Here is a 19,462-nt window from a genome sequence, read left to right as displayed (position 1 = left end):
TGCACACAGAGGGGTATATAGACACAGGAGCTCGGGCAATGCTTTTCCAAACATCAAGGAGCTCCAGCACAATGGTTTGTGTCGTTCAGGCTATGGCCAGCATGTCCCAGCAGTGATTACCTGACAATGTCACTCTTCCACTGCTCGCCCTCGGGGCAGAAGCTGCGCACTCCCTCGCGGTAGAGCAGGGCGCGCTGCTCGCTCAGAGCCCACACCACGTTGTTCCTGGATGTGACCTGTGACAGTGGATAAGGGCAGTCAACCTTTACTGCTCGGGCACAAGGACGATCCACACTCAGGCCTAGAAATCAGAAAATGAGGATTGCTTTACAAACTTTGGCTATTTGCAACAAAAAGGAAAGAGATAAAGTAACTCAAAAGAAAATGCAGAATGGAATCTCCTTGACATGCTAACATTTGTCATTTTATCACAATTTCCTTGAGTGACTGTTCTTTCTGTAAACTACAAATAATTTCCTCTAAAAAATAAAGACACTGTACATCCTTCAACACCCTGCACAGTGCATGTTCAGTCCTGTCATTTCTGTTCCTTTTCTCCCTCTAGTGTCAGCAACAGGAATCTCCATTTATAAAAGCTCTATTAGAGCTGACAGGAGAGTCAAAGAAAAAGCCAGTAATGGAACAACTTTTGCCCAAAACATGCCAGGGAGAGAAGCAACCTGATCTGAGTAGTGACAGCAGAGTAATTACAAAAGAGCATGCCACAGCGTGTAGTACTGAAAGGAGGAGAGAGGTTCTGGCAGATTTACAGGCAGTTTGCACACATTTCTACAGCTAATCCAAAGGAACATGTCTTCTTTACAATTATACTGAAGCTTGATTTACACATATGAAACTGCATGTGAAACATCTCAGGAGATACAGCTTTTGTTTTATCTCCTCATGCTGCCAAAACCAGTATGAACAGACTCATGTGTATAATATGTTCTAGACTAACAAGAACACTCATTTCTAAACTTCTGAGCACACACTTTTGTTATAAATGTTACACAAGACAGTGAAGGGGATGAAAAGATCCTGGAGCAACAATTTTCACTGGCTGCCTCTCATTAGGAAGACTGATATACTGAGAATTTATTTTTTGCATCAAAAGACAAATTTGGAAGCCTAAGAACAGCAAAATGTAAGCTGATGTAATCAAACCAATCTCTCAAAGGGAAGAAAAATATTGATTCAAACCTCCACAGAGCCCTGTATGATTAGCATCCAAAATTTACTCTCTATCACCCCTATCCATGCCTGTTGGCAGTATGCATGTGACCATGGGCAGGCCACTTGATTTCTCTAGGACTACTACACTTAATGAAAAAAAAAATTAATACAGTGTCTTTGAAACAGTGATGTGTACTTAAAATAGTTTTCTTAATCACAAAGAATTTTTGCATTGTGCTACAGTAACTAAACCTAAAAGAGAAATTACTAGAGTGCCAAAATTAAATGAAAGGTAAACAAGAATTTTGGTAGCCACTCAGACATGGTGTCCTGCCTGTATATGTCTTACACAGTTTGCCCTTAACCCAGTTCTCCTCTTCATTCACCAGTAATGCCTTCATCATGTTGCTGGTAATTTTTCCTTAGTAACTCTGTGCAAGCCTCACATGCCTGAGAGTCCTTGGTACTTTTCTCCCTTAACTCCAAAACTACCATCCTTCATCCTAGCTGCTTGCATTTAGCCTGAATATTGTTTGCATAACACCTTCCAAATACATCCTCTTCTATTCACTGAAGAACTTAAAACTAAGGCCACGACTTCAAAGTTGCCACTACAATACCCCTTTTTCCAGTTTGTGCCTCACTGACATCCAGGAAGAAGGCAGCTGCAGATTCCTGCTCCACAGCCCATTCTGTTCCTCCACGGCTTTGCTTTCTCTGTCACATAAAACACATACCACTTGTCTATACTTCCAAAGCACTTCACCATCTTCTGTCTCAGAATACCTTCCTGCCATTATCAAGTGGTAACTCTTACCCTCTAGAGATCTGTGCTTTTTAAAACACAAACCATCTACTTTTCCCTATTCCGCCCACTTAAAGCTGAGTTGTTTCAGGGCACCATACCACTTTCAAAGCAAGGGTACTATTTTGATATTTTCTATAATCCCTTTTCATTTATCTCCATCCATCTCATATCTTCCCCATGCCAGAAATTCTCTGTACTGTATGTACTCCACTTGGCACACACAAAACAAGTGGCCATGAACGAACTGGTTTTCCCACTCTCCTAATTACACAAAATCTCACAACTGTTTCCAAGTGTTTCTCAAGAAAAAAAGGTTTCCTTATGTCCTGGCTGTGGATAAAAGTTTATAGCAAATTGCCATCATCCCATAGACTTGAAATCTAATATCTCAGCCCACAAAAATTCAAAGAGCCTGCAATTAATTCAGGTACCTGTTTGCAGATACAGATCTCCATTTGTTCTGATAATCCAGGCAGTGTCATCACTTAGAGCTACAAATACAGCCTGGGGTAAAGCTTCATACCAGTGTCGTTTTCCTTTTATAGTCACTTTTCCACAAGCAAAAGCTTTGTTAGTCTTCTGTTCAATCTTCCAGAGAAGAGTCCCTGTAAGAGAAGAAAAGAAAGAACATAATAGCACTCAGCAATTACTGCAACAGTCACAGGTGATGTGTTCTAGCTACACCTAAACTAATAGGAGAGGAAAAGCAAATCAAAAGCATTAAACAAAAATGCAAGTTTAAAAAGCCCTTACAATTTTTTTTTCTAAAGCAAGACCAGAACAGTAACTGACTTCTAATATATAATAATATCTTAAAAAAAAGAAAACCAAATGGAACTCCAAACTTAACTGCTGGCTTGTACCAGAACAGTACATTGTCATATTAATTTCCTTTGAATGATTCCACAAAGTTGCATTTAATTCCATTTTGCCATGCTGTGGTTAACCTGCTCCTGCATTAACACATCCATGGCAAACTGGGGATGCTAGAAACTTCCACAAATTCAGTGAAAAGCTGGGTGAATTCCTGGAACTGAAGGATAAGAAATGCAGAAGAACAATCTTTTTGCCCAGGAAATTTGAGCCACCAACAACTGCACCCTGAAACTACCATGGGTAACTATGACATGCCTTTCACTTTTCTGCAGGGACCCTGCTGCACCACTTTTAAGGGTAAGACACTGAGCTGGATGAACCCACACTCTCACCTATACAAAAACTCTCAGATTGTTTTGGCTATAGTAAAGCTCAGCTACAGATGAAATAGAATTTCTTTCTTCTTAAAACAGGTAGCAAGTCTTCCCCTACAGACAGAAGGGGAGCCTGGCATGTGCTTTTAGAGATGACAGGGAAGAAAAGGCAGAAGACAAAGAAATTAAAATGACTGAGAAACTTTGTATTTTCACTCCAGTCCTGGAACAATCTGGAAGGCCAAAAGCGATGCAAGTTTATAACCAAAACCTGCTTAATTTTAATCCAACATAATCCTCATTCACAACCATCCAGAACAAATGCATATGCAAATGTAGTAAAACTTCAAAGTTTTTTTCTTCAGCATTTAAAAAGAAATCAAATCAATCAACCCACGCATACACAAAGCCAGTTCTACACTTACAAGAAAAAGAACTTTAAAATTGTGAATCACAGAATGGTTTGGGTGGGAAGGGATCTTAAAGATCATCTAAGTTCCAGCCCCCCTGCCAGAGCAGGGACACCTCTCACTTGACCAGATTGCTGATGGCCTCATCCAGCCTGGCCTTGAACACTTCCAGGGATGGGGCATCCACAGTTTCTCTGGGCAACCTCTTCCTGTGCCTCACCACCCTCACAGCCAAGAACTTCTATAGCTCTGCAACAAAAATCAAGGTTTTGTATAGACAAGGAGCTCTTCTCTGCCTACCACTAAACTGCTACTTCTGAAGTTCACTTTAACCAGGCAAATAACTGCATGTTGAAAACCTCCCAAAATGTAATGTGAACCTGCTAGACAGCCACTTAAACTAGAACATGGGATGCAGAGGTAGAGAAGATGCAGTCATATAACTGTGACTATTTAAAAAAAACCAAACAAAAAGAAATCCAAACCAACACACTAATTTCACATGAAACAAGCCTTAAACAACCAAGTTTCTCAAAGTAATTGATTTGGAAAAAAAAACAAACAAACAATAAACTGCCTATGTGGAAATAACATATGCACTCAACTATATAGGTAATCTCATAAAGATGACAAGTTACATCTAATTAAATAATAACTGATAACAAAAAAAAAAAACCCACAAAAACCAAACAACCAAAAAACAAAACCAAAAAAAAAAAACAAAAACCAAAAACAAAGAAAATGCTCAAGTCTATCCAAGCTTTATATTTACAAGGCAACAGTGCAGCAGAAGCCAACCTACCTGAGGGGGAAACTGCCACTTGCTGGACCCCATCCTCAAACTTCTGCCAGCGCAGGCCAGCCGCAGGAAGGGCACTGCAGTACAGGCTGCCCCGGTAGTCCAGGCACCAAATGTATTTTTCTGAGACAACCAGGCTCAGGATGCCATATCCAGGGCCAGAGTATCCCATCCAGCTCTCTGCAAACTAAAAACTGTAGAGTCAGAACAGTGTCAGGTGTCTTCCAAGTGTATAAGAAAATGAGTATATAAGAAGAGCAGCTCCCACGTTTTGATTTTAAAAAAGCTAAACTAAAAGCTAAGTACTTAAGTACTTTAATCAATGATTAAATTTGCCTTGTGTAAAGTAAAACTACATCTGTCACTCTTCTCTAAGGCTGTATGTGCACAGTGAGACTGTTTAAACAACAGATTTAGAAAAAAAATAAACCCCTCCACCCTGTCATCCAGCTCCAAAGAAGGAATATATAAAAATGTGCAGTCTGCCTGTAGTTCAGGAAATTATTGATTGTCTAGGAAGTGATGAGCAAAGGGAACAAAGCTGAAGGGCAGAGACAGCTGAATATCCAACTCTGGTACTCTCTGTATGGTAAAGGAGCCATATCTTGCACAAATCTGGTTTACAGCCTGTTCTCTTAAATTTTGATTGCTTGCATGAGGTGAACTCAACCACTGCATATATCACCAGGGGAGGCTTCTGAACATGACAGAGTGTAAGAATACCATAACCTGAAACAAAAATCTTCTGCACTTTGGGTTGCAGTTGTCAGTAGACAGGACACCAACAACTTATAACTCAACCTTTATGAGTTAGTATTTGGTTGATCTCAATACAAGGCTCTTACAGATCTAGAAGAAACAATTCCCCCACCCTACAAGAACTGCATTTCCTTCTTAAGACTTCTGCTAAAAGTCACAGTGATTCTGTCAATTTTGCAGATTTTACAATTAACTTTAGTACTTCTTTTCTATAGTATCTATGAGGATTACCCACAAATAACTATGAAGGAAAGAGGGATAACAGAAGAAGGAAACTGTCAACATTTTAACAATACTAACTACTGCTGGCTAGGGGGCAAAGACTAATCCTTATTCTGAGTATTTAGAGGTAAAATAATCCTTAAGCAGAAGCCAGCCATGTGAGATAATTAGCATTAATTCTTCAGCAAGTCAGCTGAATTTGGGAACAGCATCATGCAGAATTTGGACTACTGGAGAGCCAAACAAGCAGCAGCCTTTGAGCGTGACTGGGTTTTACAGTTCACTCTTTAATGGATGGGTTTCTAACAGCATTTTTGTTGAGCTGGGAATAATACAGCCAGAACAGCTTCTCTGCATTGCAAGCACACATCACCCATTTTGAAGTCAGATACATCACATTTTTTAAGAGTTACAACACACACTGTTGTTTGGCTTTGTATTTTACTTGTGTATTGAATCAAGTAAAAAAAATTGCTCTCCTAAAGATGTAAAGGACAGAAATAGCAGGAATATTTCTTTTGAAAAGCAGGAATTGCAGTAATTGCAGGAATGTTTCTTTTTGCTTCTTTTTAAGGTTAAAGGTACTTTAATTAAACCAAAAAGAAATACCTGATCAGATTTTAACAGCACCATTTCATCTAGGCTTATCTTGGCTACATCCTGTGCACCAGGCACAGCACCAACTTCAGGCATGCTGGTCTCTGAAGATGAATATGGTAATCCATGTCCATAAATATCCTCTTCATCACTTGAGGCAGATTTTTCAGTCCTACTTTCATGAGTGTCTGCTACCCTTTCAGCAGTGCTAGTACTACATTTAGCTTTGATTGCACTTTCAAAATTCCACCCAGAAATGGAACAGTTATCTGAATGAACATTGTCAGAGATGTCACAATGGAGTGCAGAAGGGTCTGACAGAGCACTGTGGATTAGAGACAGCTGCTGTTGGTCTTCCTCACCAGTTTCATCAATTTCCTTTGGTGTCAGAGATGTCTGGACACCAAGTATACTGTCACATTCCAAAAACATCTGGTCTGTAAGGTCTGCATCTTCAGAAGATTTTTCAGTATCCTGCAGCTTCATTTTATCCAAGTCTTCATCTATTTTACACAACGTAGGAAAATCCTGCTCCTCCTCCTCCTCCTGGCTCAGCTTTCCAGGACAGCATTCACTGCTTGCAGAAACCACACCACCATTACATTCACCACCAACACTGCTTGTCAAGTCTTCTGTGAGCATCACAGGAGATGCAGATGTCAAAGTATCTATAACAGCTGAAGTACCCATGCCACTGTCACTGTTTGGAAGTTTCTGTAAATCAGCCACATCTCCATTTTCTTCATTAATTAGTACATTTGCTAACTCAGGAGACTGCAGGACGCTGAAAGTTTCTGAACCATTATCTTCTTGCAAGATTGTATGGGACTCCATGCTGAACATACTTTCCCGATCTGGAGATCCAGTACTCAAATGATCAATGCTGCCACTCATTATGCTGGAAGTCATGGAAAAGGAGTCTGCATTCAAGGAATGTGGACTGTCACCAGAAAGCTGACGCTCATAAATGGGTGTGCCTTCCAGAGAGCTGTGGTTTCTCCTTGTCCCACTTTCTGTTATCACACACACACATGAAAAAGAAGGAGAAAAGTAGTATTAATAAAATCTATTCAATCCCAGTGCCAAGCAAAAAATTAAAATAATTTTTAGAACTGGGGAAGAACAAAGCTAAATCTAAATTTTAACCATAAGTTTTTTTCAACTTTAACATTAAATGATACATATAAAGCCAAAAATGTCTTAATACAGTAAACAATTAAAATAATTGAGTACTCACACTACTTCATGAAACTAAAGAGGATGGCTAAGAAAGACACTGCCAAATATTCTGAATAGGATGAATAGATATTACACAATTCCAACATAAAACTGGACACAGAGTCCACTGTGTGGTCCCATTAACAAATACATTAGAACTCAAAGCATGTTTACATAAAGCAAAGCAAAAGAAATAAACTCCAAACAGATCTAAAAACACATCAATTTATCACTTTTAAAGGAGATTTTCATCTTAAACAGAAATGGCCCACCACAACCCCTCACCCATTTCAGAAGCACAACACCACAGTATACAGGAAGCCTGCCCAACACAGGCTCTTCCATGTAATGTGCTCTAACAAGGTGCAGTGTCAGGGAAAGTTCTGCTCCACCTACCCTGTTTCTTCTTTTTTTTCTTTTTCACCTTAATTGGCTTTACAATAAGTTCTTGATCAAAATCTTCAGAGCTGATGGTGCTGAACCGTTGTGAAGAAAGCTGACCTTCCCTCTGAGCTTCTGGAAGTTGGTCTGCACACAGCAGAAAGCTCGAGCCACTGTCCACGGAGTTCACAGAGCTGCTCCTGCTCCGGGATTCACTCACTACAGAGCAGCCCCTTCTCCTGGCTTCACTGCTCAAGTCTCCCACTCTATCAAAGCTTTTCTCTGATAGTGTTGGAGTTTCCAGATCATCTTTCACCAAAGAAGTGCAATTTTTATCACCAGTAACTGAAGGAGAAGTAACCATTTTTCTTTCTGTTTCCACTGAAGGGCTGGATGATACAGATGATACAACTGATGACGGGGTCAGCAATTTAGGACTTGTATCTGTTAAAGGATTTGACAGTTTTGAATTCACATCTGAAATTGTCCAAGAGAAAAATAAAAATATAGATACTAGTTCAAGTATAAATACTACCATCAAGTGAGTAGGGGCATAATTTTGGAGAGTATTGAATGAAAAGAATATTTATGAAAAAAAATGTCTAAGCTAACAACATTTAAAAATAAATACCTGTGCACATGCACACACACTGTAAACTCCCTGCAAATCAATCCATAAGAAAGCACTTCCCCCAAACCCTCGATCAAACTTCTATTAGCAAAATTCTGAATTTATGTTTATATAAAAAGAATACTACAGGTCTGCAGCTTGGAAGATCCAATTCTATCACACACTGAAGTGCCATCCTATATCTTTAACTTCTTCATTCAAATATTCAGTAGCTTGAAAAAGAAATCGAGGAAAATTACCAGACAAATCACTTCAGTGATTAGCAGAAAATACACTTCTAAAGGCTCCTTTCAAACTATACTTGAAAGTTGAAACTAAAATAACAAAATAACTTCTCTAGAAGTTTGTGAATAAAGACCTGCCTAAATGACTAAAGCTATTGCCAACATGCCATGACAAGAGAGTTAAATTCTCCACCATTGAATGAGACTTTATAGCACATTTATTAGCATTTTGCTAAAACAAAGCTAAGATGGAATATTTAAATGCATTAGTAGTCCCTTTTAAAGAGTTCTAGTAACATAAATATTTAACTCAGATGGCAACAAGTATGAAACAGTCAAATTATTTTTGGAATTTTAGTGAGTGTTCTTTGGATTTATTTGCCAATCCTTTCTTTTTCATTGCTGGGAAGGCTGAGATTTCCGTTGGAACGTGGCTGGTGACAGGTGGCACAGAATCAACGTATTCAGCTGTTGAGACTGATCCTAAAGGGATAACCATGATTAGGAATCCAGACTGCTTCAGCATCATGGTTCAGAATGAGCTCTCAAATGCACAGATTAGAGATGCCTCGTTAGGTTAATGCTGATCCACTCTCCAAAAAGGCAAGCACATTTAATTTCTTAATGCCCCCATTCTCACTGCAGCCAAAAGAGAAGCTCAGATAAGCAGATAAACCAGATCTCTAAATATAACCTATCAGAACAGATGAGTAACTCTACAGGACCTGGCAGGTTTTTGTAACAATCTGAAGGGATTTGCCTGAGGTTTGATGTGTTTCAGTTTTGTTGGTTTTGGTTTTTTGTTATTAAAAAAGTACAATAGGCACCATGTTCCATGAGGTACACACTAATTTATACATACTAAACTTACTAATTTCTACATAGTAAACTTACTAATTATACAAACCTATTGATGACACTCCTTCAGGTCTATTTGAAATTCTTATTATGTCTCTATCTCCCTTTAAGAGAAAAATCTCATTGTTGGTACAGGACACAGACACAATATCACCATATCCTTCCAAGCCACCAATCAAAGCCTGCAAAGAGTCAGCAGAGAAAGAAATAATTGGCATTAGATTAACAGAGTGTTTGCACAACGTGGTACTCTTAACAAAAGCGTTCTCTGGATTTTAATCAACAAAAACAGTAGAGGCTAAAGATTTTTATCTTATCGAAAAAAGAAAACAGAAAAAAGAAACAGAAAAGAACTCTTTAAAAATGATGCAGCTCCATTTTTATACTAATTTAAATTCCACAGATCCATTCTTTGTCCAGCTAAAGGCAATTAAATATAACAACTTAAGCAATATACAATTTGGTGGCAGAAGAGTGCCACAGTATGAATATTTAATATAATTTAGACAAAAATATACTAGCTTGTATCCACATTCATATGCATTTTTAAGACAACAAAATAGCTAACACTTCACTGTATACCAAATAAAAGCTAATATGTCTTTTTTTCAGACAGCAGCAGTCATAGAAGAGAAGAATAAATAGTTCCAGGCACATTTTATAGGCCTAAAATATCTTCTTGCACTAATTCCTAGACTGTGGGTTTCTATATGTTTCACTAAGCATCAGAATTAATTATGATGTTAAAACCTTAACTGAAAGCTTTACATATATGTAATTTTCATAAACAACATACTGAGCTATTTGCTGAGTATATCATTGCAATGACAACTTGAGAAGGGAGACAATAAATATTCTTTTTTTTGGATTTAAATAGGGATTTAAACCACAGCCATAGAATGTATAACCAAAACAGAGTCTCATGGCATAGCATGAACAAAAACAAGGAAGAAACAAAATATGCAGCCAAAGATTTATCTACCTGGTTCACAGTGTCTAGTAAATAGATGCTGTATTCATTCCAGGTCAGCACCCATCCTTCTTGGAAAAAGCATGAGACAAGCCCAAGGTGTTTCTCTGGAGAGCTGTAACTTCCTCTGTCAGGTGGTTCTAAGCGAGGATACAGTTCAAAAGTTTTTATTCCTCCAGCAAATACATCTTTCAATATGAATGTGGCCTGAACAGTCCCATGAACATCAGATTTCCACAGACGAAGCCCAGGTCTGGCAGCAAATAGTGTCAAGTCACTCTGTTTACACAGGCCAGGTATAAAACATGCTCCAAATCTGCCAGTGCTAAAATGCAAAAGAATTTATTTTAAAAGCTATATACTCAACTTTGAAACAATTTAAAAACTAATGGCACAAATTCACAAATTATCAAAAGTCTTTGATTAAAATATTCAGTCAAACATCTGAAATACAAATTTACTTACAGTAAGTCAAGAGCAGTAATTCCAAATAAAAAGTTTTCCCTCAGCTTTGAATGTCAGACACTACATCAACAAAGCAACTTAAATGACTCCTCCTAATAAGCTTCATTGCCTTAATGACACTCTTCCCATCTCAAAAAGATCTACTATGCACTCTTCCTTCTCCCAGAATTTACGAAAAACAAGCAAAATGCTACAAACTAATGCTAAGGAACTGGCAGCCTTTACTTGCAAGAAGCACAGAACAGACCCCAGCTGTTAAACCCTTCATTTCACAGAAACACCATTGCTATCATCCAAGAAAACCCTTCACATATAAGATGAACCTTGGTACTCCTCCTAATATTCATAGCCCTGAAAGATACATCACAAACCATCTTTCAAGGGTAAATTTCCTCTCCTTAAGAGAAACAGTCAGTCATGCTGTTCCATGACTGGGTTCCCTCTTCCTTACTTGAGAGGGATTACAGAAGAGGAGATGTCAAAGCCACAAAAGAGGTTCCTAGTCTTCAACTCAAATTTAAGTGCTTACTATACATTCTCCCTGTTAACTCACTTCAGTGTATAAGAAAAACAGGGATGATGACTTGGTTTTTGCATTAAATATTACATCACCCACTAGACAGACTTGATTGCAATGCCTGCTCACTGCAAGTCACAGTAAACATAGAGGGACTGCAGGGGAAGTTTGGCAGTGTTTTCAGTTTAAAAAATGAGAAAACTTCTTAAATATTTTTGCCTAATAGTGCCTTCAGAATATGATCGTGATATACTTGCAACCACATACTTTCTAAATAGGTATAATTGTCATTTCATGTTCGATCCCACACAGCTATGGTAACCAGCTTTTTATGAGCAGACTGCTGTGTTGTATTAATTTTACTGCCTAGATCACTCTGTCTGTAATTCACTTGCAAGAATTAATAGATGAGCCTGCATCAGGATTTTATGAGGGTTACTTTTTTCTGGGCTGTGTTCCAACTTGGTTGACGGATTTCTCTTCTGTGTAAAAAAGCAGAGTCCGCTGTAAAGTAGAGACAAGCAGCACCTTCTGGTTGTAATCCAACTGGACAATTGAAGATGGCTCTTCCAATACAAGGCTGGAGTTGCAAATACCCTTTCAAAGACATACACACAATTCACAAGAGTTAAACCTTCCTAAAAATGCAAGGTGGTAACTAACAATTCAAAGAAATTTATGAGCCCAAGAGAAAAAAAGAAAAGAAACAAAAAGCTTTTGAACTCCTGTTGCATGAAATTCAATTAATGAATATAGACTTATGTAGGCAAGAGGAGAGTTAGATTGTGTGTGACACACTATGAAATGTAGTTTCTCTTGGAATACTAGCTAATACACTTCTCTTGATATCAACAGAACCTTTAGGAACTTTAGGACACATTTTCTTCCTTCTTCCCCACTGCCAGCTCATGCCTTGCTGAGACAATCATTACTTTTGGTGGTTTCTGTCAAACCAAATTGAGGGACAGTCACAGGTAAATCAGATGTTGTTTAAACTTTTCTCCCATTTAAAAATTCAAGTTAGCATTAGATTTGTTGACATTTCAGGTCTGTATTCACTAACAAGATGTGAGAAAAATTCCATTTACTGGTAACATGCCACTCAGCCAGCAGCACCCAAATGTTACTTTCATTCTACACTCTAGACTGAGATGCTGAACAATTCTGGGAGAAATACTTCACCAACAGAGCCACATCAGTCAAAAATACCCCTTTCCAAACAAAAGAGAAAGTACTGACTGAAAGCTGAAGAAAGATTTGATAGTTATTTCATTAAAAGTGAGAAAGATCACTACTTCTTTTATAATGCTTTATATTTTAAAAATGATAAGGCAGTTCTGAATCCAGTGGTTGCCTTGCTGGGTGTGCACACACTGGGCCAAGTGCACACATACCAATAAAGCCATCCAACTAAACGCATAAGACTGAGCAATTAAGTAACTGCTGAATATTTAAACACACAAGCATCCTTTCAGAAAGTGCAAATGTGAATTAAGGTCCCTAAAACAAATGCTCACCTGGTCTAGGTCTAGTGCAGAGTAGACAATCTTTCCTTTGTCATCTCCAGAGAATAATTTCATTCCATTGGGACTCCAAGCTAAAGCTGTAATGCTACTTTTGTGGATGCCAGCAACATCAAATCTGCGAAGCTGTGAAACAATAACAAAGCAGTAGAAGAATGAGCTAAAGAGAAAATGGATGCACAAAGCCTATTCAGTGACTCCTAACTGGTTTAACTGGAGATCAAGTACAAAAGTGCAGGTTCTTCTAAAGTTTATTTAGCACAGAAAACCCATAACAATCCAAAACTCCCCTCCACCAAAGAGATCAGCCAATCATTACACATGAGAAATCTCTCAGAAACATATTTGATTAAATACAGCTTTTGTAATGCAAAGCATGCTTTAATATTATTGTTTTTGAAGGTTAACATATGAAGCCTAAAACATATTCACAGCTACTTCATCAGGCAAGACTGGCTGGGTGTAACTCTTACAAAGGATCATGGTAACACTGTACTAGAACTGGCCATACTAGAGCTCACAGAGATTTAAGCAAATGAAAATATTTACCTGTTTGTTCCTTCCAGGTAACGAAGACACGAGCTGGAAAACTGCAACCCGACCTGAGGCTGTGCCAACAGCAACCAGATCATCAAAACAACTCAACAGCTTTACAAAAGTTATAGATTCACACCTCCCCTGTTGAAACAAACCATACAGAGAAGTCACAAGTTAATGAGACACCAACAGAAAGCTCAGTTCTGAGCATCTCAGCTTCATCAGAAGAGACAACAGTAAAAGCTAGTAGTTACCTCAAAATTATATTTTTTCATCTGGTTTATATGTCTGCAGTAGAGATAAAGCATTCCAATGCTGCTCCCCACAGCAATGTAGTCTCCATTGGTATCAAGTGCTGTCAGGTAAACCACAATGGAGCGAAAGCCTTTCTGGATCTTTGTAGGAATGGCATTGAGGAGATAATACAAGGGACAAAATTCCTTAAATATAACTGGTGAAGCCACAGATGCCATAGCAAGGATTTTCATCAGCAATTTTAAGGCTGAAATAAATACATCTACATGACCACATAAGGAAATCTGAAAGACAAAAGCAAAAGACTTGTAATTGACTTGTGTGGAGAGAGTAAAAGGGTAACAGCCACAATCGAGCAAAAAAGAAGAAAAAAATCTCAGATTTTTCTGAGATTTTGCTTTACATAAACAAAAAGCAAGTTAAACTCTTGTAGTGAATGTAACCTATTCTTAGAAGAAACATTTTTTTACCAAAAAGTGTATTCCTTAAGTTCAGCTAACATATAAGGATGTATGGTGATTACTAAATATGGGATAACCACTTTTTCTTGCATCTGTAAATTTGTCAAAGTTGAGTTGGAATGCAGTGTTTCTTTTCATCTGCCTAGTGAACAAACCATAAGGACTCTCACACTGAACAATCCATGTGATGTATTTCTTCATCTTTCTGCAGCCTCTACCCTCAATCCAACCAGTGCCCAAGAGCCTGGGATATTACAGGGTTGTAAGATCAAAGCAACAAAGCAGCATTTGTGCTCCACTCCTTAATGCCCCTCAGCCCAAGAAAAAACACAGCTGAGAAGCAGTTCAGCTAGAGCTACATCTGCTATACATTAGAATAATGTGGGAAGAAAGGGGTGAGTAAAAACTTAAAAACTCCTATTTTGACAGACACAGGAAAATATCCATGTAGCAACTGAATTTAGAAAGATAAGGAGCAAACAGGAAAAAAGTACCATATGTCCAGGTTTCCTTTTATGGATAAGAAAATAATTTCATGCTTGTGAGCAATACTGTAAATATACTTTAGGGAGAATATCTATGAATAACAAAAACAAAGAGTCTGTTTGCCTTCTCCAAGAAAAACAACTTAGTCAGAGCTCATCACAGTAAAAGCATACTGGCACCTTCAGAAAAAGCTGATCAGGAGGAACGAAAAAATATTCAAAAAATTTAATTAAACCAAGCATTTTTTCTCAGCACTACAGCCTTGACAAGAACATTTTGCAGCAGTAGCTGCTGCTTCTCCTCATGGGTGACTTTGAAACATGGAAAAGAAAAGAAGCCTTCATTCCTTGAGTTTTATTTTGCTATGAACAAGTGCAGTTAACAGAATGGTAGAGAGTCTTGCAGTTTTCCAACACAAGAATTTTGGGTATCTGTAGACAGCAAAGTTTTTGATGGCTGTTTAAGATCTTAACACTGAAGATTTTCTTTAGCTTCAGCACAGTTAGAACCTCCTTAGAGAAATAAAAAAAGAGATCTGCCAATTGAAGTTAGAAATGCTTCCAAATGCTCACAATTATTCTGTGAACTACTCCTACTTCAATTTGTGATATGTCCTATTGTGCTTGTTTTTAATTCTTTAAGGATGGAAAATGTTTTTTGTTTGGAAGCTTCATACATTGCTTGCAGTGTGTATCAACTAAACTAGATAAAAAAAAAAGCTGTTCTAGTTTAATATCTCCATTATTGTGAAAGGCTCTGGTGCCTCAGTTTTCCAACTATTTACTATTTCAGTTATTGTGCAAGAGCATTCAGCACATACACTTTGGGCCCTGCAACACTTGCTGTCAATATAAAATTGCACTAAGGCCAAAGGGACTGTTTGCAGGACATTGCCCATGCATGTCATACACACGACCACAGGAATAAAAACTGGTTATTTGGCTTATATTGTATCTGCTACAAAAACTGCCAACAGCTACACTAGCACCAACTGGGAGAAGTTCCTAATTGTGGTAAATTTTACTGCTTGCTAGAGTTCAGAAATTAATTCCACTATCCTCCAATGTTTACAACCTGTCATGATGTATTTCATGAAATATCAAGACGAGCTGATACATGTGTCCAAACTATTCCTGAATGAAGAGTTCCTTTCAGAGATGTTTACTAAGTTAACAGATAACCTTAGCACATCGTGACACTTCCACAATATTTTCACAAACCACTGATTTCCTATCCTATATGTTAAGTCTCCTACCCCTTTCTTCAGCATTTTCTGCTTTCTATCTACAGTCAACTAAATATAAAAAAGAATCCACTGTTAAAGTCTCATTTGCTGCTCTACATGTGCTATTTTGCCACTTTAGTAATTTTACTAGTCAATGGTCTTTTTTTCTTTTCCCTAATAAAATAAAATCCAGTTTTTGTCCTGACTCTCACATTTTCTAATCTTCCTCTAACCTCAACTTCTACCACTACCCAGATACTGCCTCATGAATCCCACATATTTTGGTTTTTAAGTCCCCCTTGTGACTCTTGCAATTTACATCTGTCAGCATCCAAAGCTGCTCTGTAGCTGGAACCATCTCACACTCCTCAGTTACTAGAGGACCTTCCAAGCCCTCAGAATTCATCCTCTTTCTTAGTTTCCACCACTTATTCTTCCAGCTCAACTAAACCATTAAAAACAGAGTAACTGATTACCAGCTATGGAAATATGGAAATTTTTATTATCCAGAAAAAGACTTTTCTTCATTCCTCCACAATAACCCTATCTGCTACCTGATGCATATTTTGGCAGTTTATATTTAATTTTAAAAAAGAGAAAAAAAAGAGAAAGTTTGACAGGGGTTTTTCTTCCTACCCAGAAAACACCATAGAAGGAATTACTTCTTGTCACATACTAAGTTAAATTTGAAAACTCTGCTGTTAGTAAAGGGCTCTCTTCATAAAATTTATATACAATCTCTAATGGCAAAGTAGTCAACAAAAAAATTAAGACTTTGTTCTCTATAACCCATTCACCCTGTACAATCAAAAAAGGGAAAAATGTATCAATGAACTATAATTTCTTGATATTGCACACAAATTAGTTTCATCTTGAGCTGTTTACAGAGTAACAAGACACTTCTACTGATTGTGTAAAAACAGGTAAGTGAAAAGTTATGTAAACCAAATGTATAAGGGACTAGAACATCTCCCACATGACCTATACATTCAAAACATCTGCACAAATGCCACAATTCTCTGCTTTTGAGCCTGTAGTCTTTCATATCCCTCCAATGACAGCTGTGTATCACATGTAGTCTGTAACAGCTTTAGGATTAATTGTTATCTGTTTTTCCTACCTCATTAATCAAAGGCAAACAGCGGATATAATCTATTTTCTCAGGCAGATTTTGGAAGTGGATGCATGTGTTCAGTCTGTGTCAGCCACAGTTATTCTGAAGTACATAACAGTCATATAGGGCAAAGCAGCTGGTGCTAAGCAGCTGTCCTGCAGAGATAGAGTGGAGAAAAATACCACATCAAAAACCATCACCAGAGTCCTTTCTTCTCAACTCTCAGACTTCACAGTTTCTTAAATACTGCATTCAAGGCCATGCTTTGAAAAGTAGCTTTTTAATTTTTTTCCCTGGTCTTAGAAACAGGAATAAGGCTCAATGCTGCCTAACAGAGACAACTGAAGTGAGAGATAATCCTGTGGTTCAGCAGACAGGCAGTGCCCAAAGCTTCAGTGCCAGGGTATGTCACAGACTGACTGCAGGAAACTAAAGCTGTCACTGCATCTCTCTGACCCCAAGGGTCCTGTTCGTACTAGAGGGACAACAGACCCATTTTTAAAAAATCTTTGACATTAAAACTTAAATGTAAAGTTCTTCAGAGCACAGACAAACTCCCATATGACCACAGCTAAACACAACAGTCTCTGTTCTCAGCTAGATCCTGCCAACTAAAGAGGAAAGCAGTTTTCTTTTCTAATACTTCTCCCACATTCAGCCCCAGAGCAGGCCACCCCACTGCCACATCTCCAGAGCTTTTCACAGCACAGTGCTGCAGAGCAGAGCAGACAAACACACACCCTGCCAAGGGACCTCTGCTTCATGTGTCCTGCACACAGGTCATGGTTACCTGATTAACTCACACTTGGCTTTACACAATTCATTACATGTTGCATTTTCAGCTTGTGAGAAACAGAGCTCACTCTCTGAAATTTTAAAAGTTTAATAAAGGATAAAAGGGACAATATCCAGCACTGGGGTGTTTGGCAATATGCCAAAACCACACAATTAGCTTAAAACAGTGTTCTTATGTATGGTTACATTACAGGGGATACATAAATACTCATAAGAGTTTACACATATTCAAACATTCCTGTGAGTTTAGGAACTCTTTTGCTTGGCTTTAACCTTTAACTTGTCTGCATGCCATCTTGTAGATTAAATCAATATATTTTATTTCTTCTTGAGGCTCCATTCTGTTGTTTTGACACTTCCTAATAACCACAGAGTCAGTAGCAAACTTTTTCTCTTGGTGTCCTGCTTCTTGTCACTGCTATCTTATCATTCAGATAAAATGGTCAACAAATATGAGAAACCACATAGCTATTTCACACCATTATCTGAGCTAGTTACCACAAATAAAAGCATTTTAACATTATATAGTTTTTATTTTAATATTATGCAATGGCTTAAGACATATATTGATCACACTATTATTTATATAAGCTATACGCTACATACATAAATTGACAGGTTATATTATACCAAAAAAGCAGTTAAAAGGAAAAATTGTACTATATACAATACAAATTGTAACTATATACAATTGTATACTATATACAATTGCAAATTGTACTATATCGGAATCTTTGTGATCAATAAGAACTTGCAAAAGCTAATACATAAATGCAAAAGCCAGTAACTACATTTGTCATTTATAACACAGCTCAAATTATGTTTGGGTTTTTTTCCTCTGTGACATAATATAAAATAAATAATAAAACAAAGAATCTAGATGAAGGATGCAGAAAGGGTAGAAAAGGGGAACCTACAATCACTGCACATCATTACAGAGATAGGAAAATTCAGTTGATGGTCTTGTGACACCCTACGAAACCTTCACAGAATCCTGGAATGGTTTGGGTTAGAAGGGACCCTAAAGACCATCCAGCTCCAACCCTCCTGCCATGGGCAGGGACACCTTCCACCAGCCCAGGCTGCTCTGAGCTCCCTCCAAGCTCGCCATGAACACTTCCAAGGATGGAGCACCCACAGCTTCTCTGGGCAACCTGTTTCAGTGCCTCGCTACTGTCACAGTGAAGAATTTATTCCTAGTATCTAACAAATCTGCTCTTCTTTTACTGTGAAGCCATTCCCGCTTGTCTTAACCCCCCTCAAATGGATGTCTTGAGCATATTCTATCGAAACACAGTCAGATGTTTCAAACTTCTCCTTCCCACCAGGTGCCTTCTCGCACCTGTGCGGCTGCAGCCCGGCCAGAGGACGACAAAGCCCGTGGCTCCCAGCCGGACACCCACGGGGCTGCCGCGCCTTCCCGCCGGCTTTACCTCGGCTTATGCCGGATTTACCGCCCAGACACACAGCCCAGGCAAGGGGAGGGCGACGCAGCCCCTCCGGGCGACGCAGCCCACCCGGGTAACGCAGCCCCTCCGGGTAACGCAGCCCCTCCGGGTAACGCAGCCGCCAAGCACCGCCCCGAGCCCCCTCACCGAGCGCTGCCCGGGAGCGCCGCCCGCAACAGGCGCCCGGAGGCGGCAGGCCCCGCTGGCGGCGCCCCGGGAGGGGAGCGGGACCAGGCCGGCCCTGAGGGGTCCCCCTCGGCTCCGCGGGGACGCGGCTGCACTCACCGCTCCGGGGCGCGGGCTGCGGCTCAGGGAGGGCGGTAGGGAGCGGCGGCGCCGAGCCCCGAGGCGGCGGAGCGGCGGCGGCCCCGGTGCCCGCGCCGCTCGGGGGCCGGG

The 19,462-nt window shown here is 39.1% G+C and overlaps 1 protein-coding gene across 2 annotated transcripts in view; it reads right to left on the bottom strand.

Moving 5' to 3' along the window:
• Positions 1-19,460, bottom strand: part of TECPR2 (tectonin beta-propeller repeat containing 2) — a 42,842-nt gene extending 23,382 nt beyond the window's left edge. The window contains exons 1-13 of one of the 2 annotated variants that reach the window (XM_066552855.1): positions 19,352-19,460; positions 16,830-16,978; positions 13,537-13,821; positions 13,295-13,423; positions 12,740-12,871; positions 11,662-11,819; positions 10,253-10,565; positions 9,320-9,452; positions 7,573-8,001; positions 5,971-6,971; positions 4,384-4,567; positions 2,413-2,586; positions 121-301 (exon numbers count right to left, since the gene is read on the bottom strand). In XM_066552855.1, coding sequence (XP_066408952.1) covers positions 121-301; positions 2,413-2,586; positions 4,384-4,567; positions 5,971-6,971; positions 7,573-8,001; positions 9,320-9,452; positions 10,253-10,565; positions 11,662-11,819; positions 12,740-12,871; positions 13,295-13,423; positions 13,537-13,770 — 3,068 coding nt within the window. In that variant the 5' untranslated portion in view covers positions 13,771-13,821; positions 16,830-16,978; positions 19,352-19,460. Of the gene's footprint in view, positions 1-120; positions 302-2,412; positions 2,587-4,383; positions 4,568-5,970; positions 6,972-7,572; positions 8,035-9,319; positions 9,453-10,252; positions 10,566-11,661; positions 11,820-12,739; positions 12,872-13,294; positions 13,424-13,536; positions 13,822-16,829; positions 16,979-19,351 lie in introns of both variants that reach the window. The other variant, XM_066552853.1, reaches the window with a different exon arrangement.
• Between the last annotated feature and the right edge of the window lie 2 nt (positions 19,461-19,462).

Source organism: Molothrus aeneus, chromosome 6 (assembly GCF_037042795.1).
Source record: "Molothrus aeneus isolate 106 chromosome 6, BPBGC_Maene_1.0, whole genome shotgun sequence".
Taxonomy (NCBI): domain Eukaryota; kingdom Metazoa; phylum Chordata; class Aves; order Passeriformes; family Icteridae; genus Molothrus; species Molothrus aeneus.
Note: the sequence above shows the minus strand (reverse complement) of the source record. Positions and strands in the feature narration are given on the sequence as shown.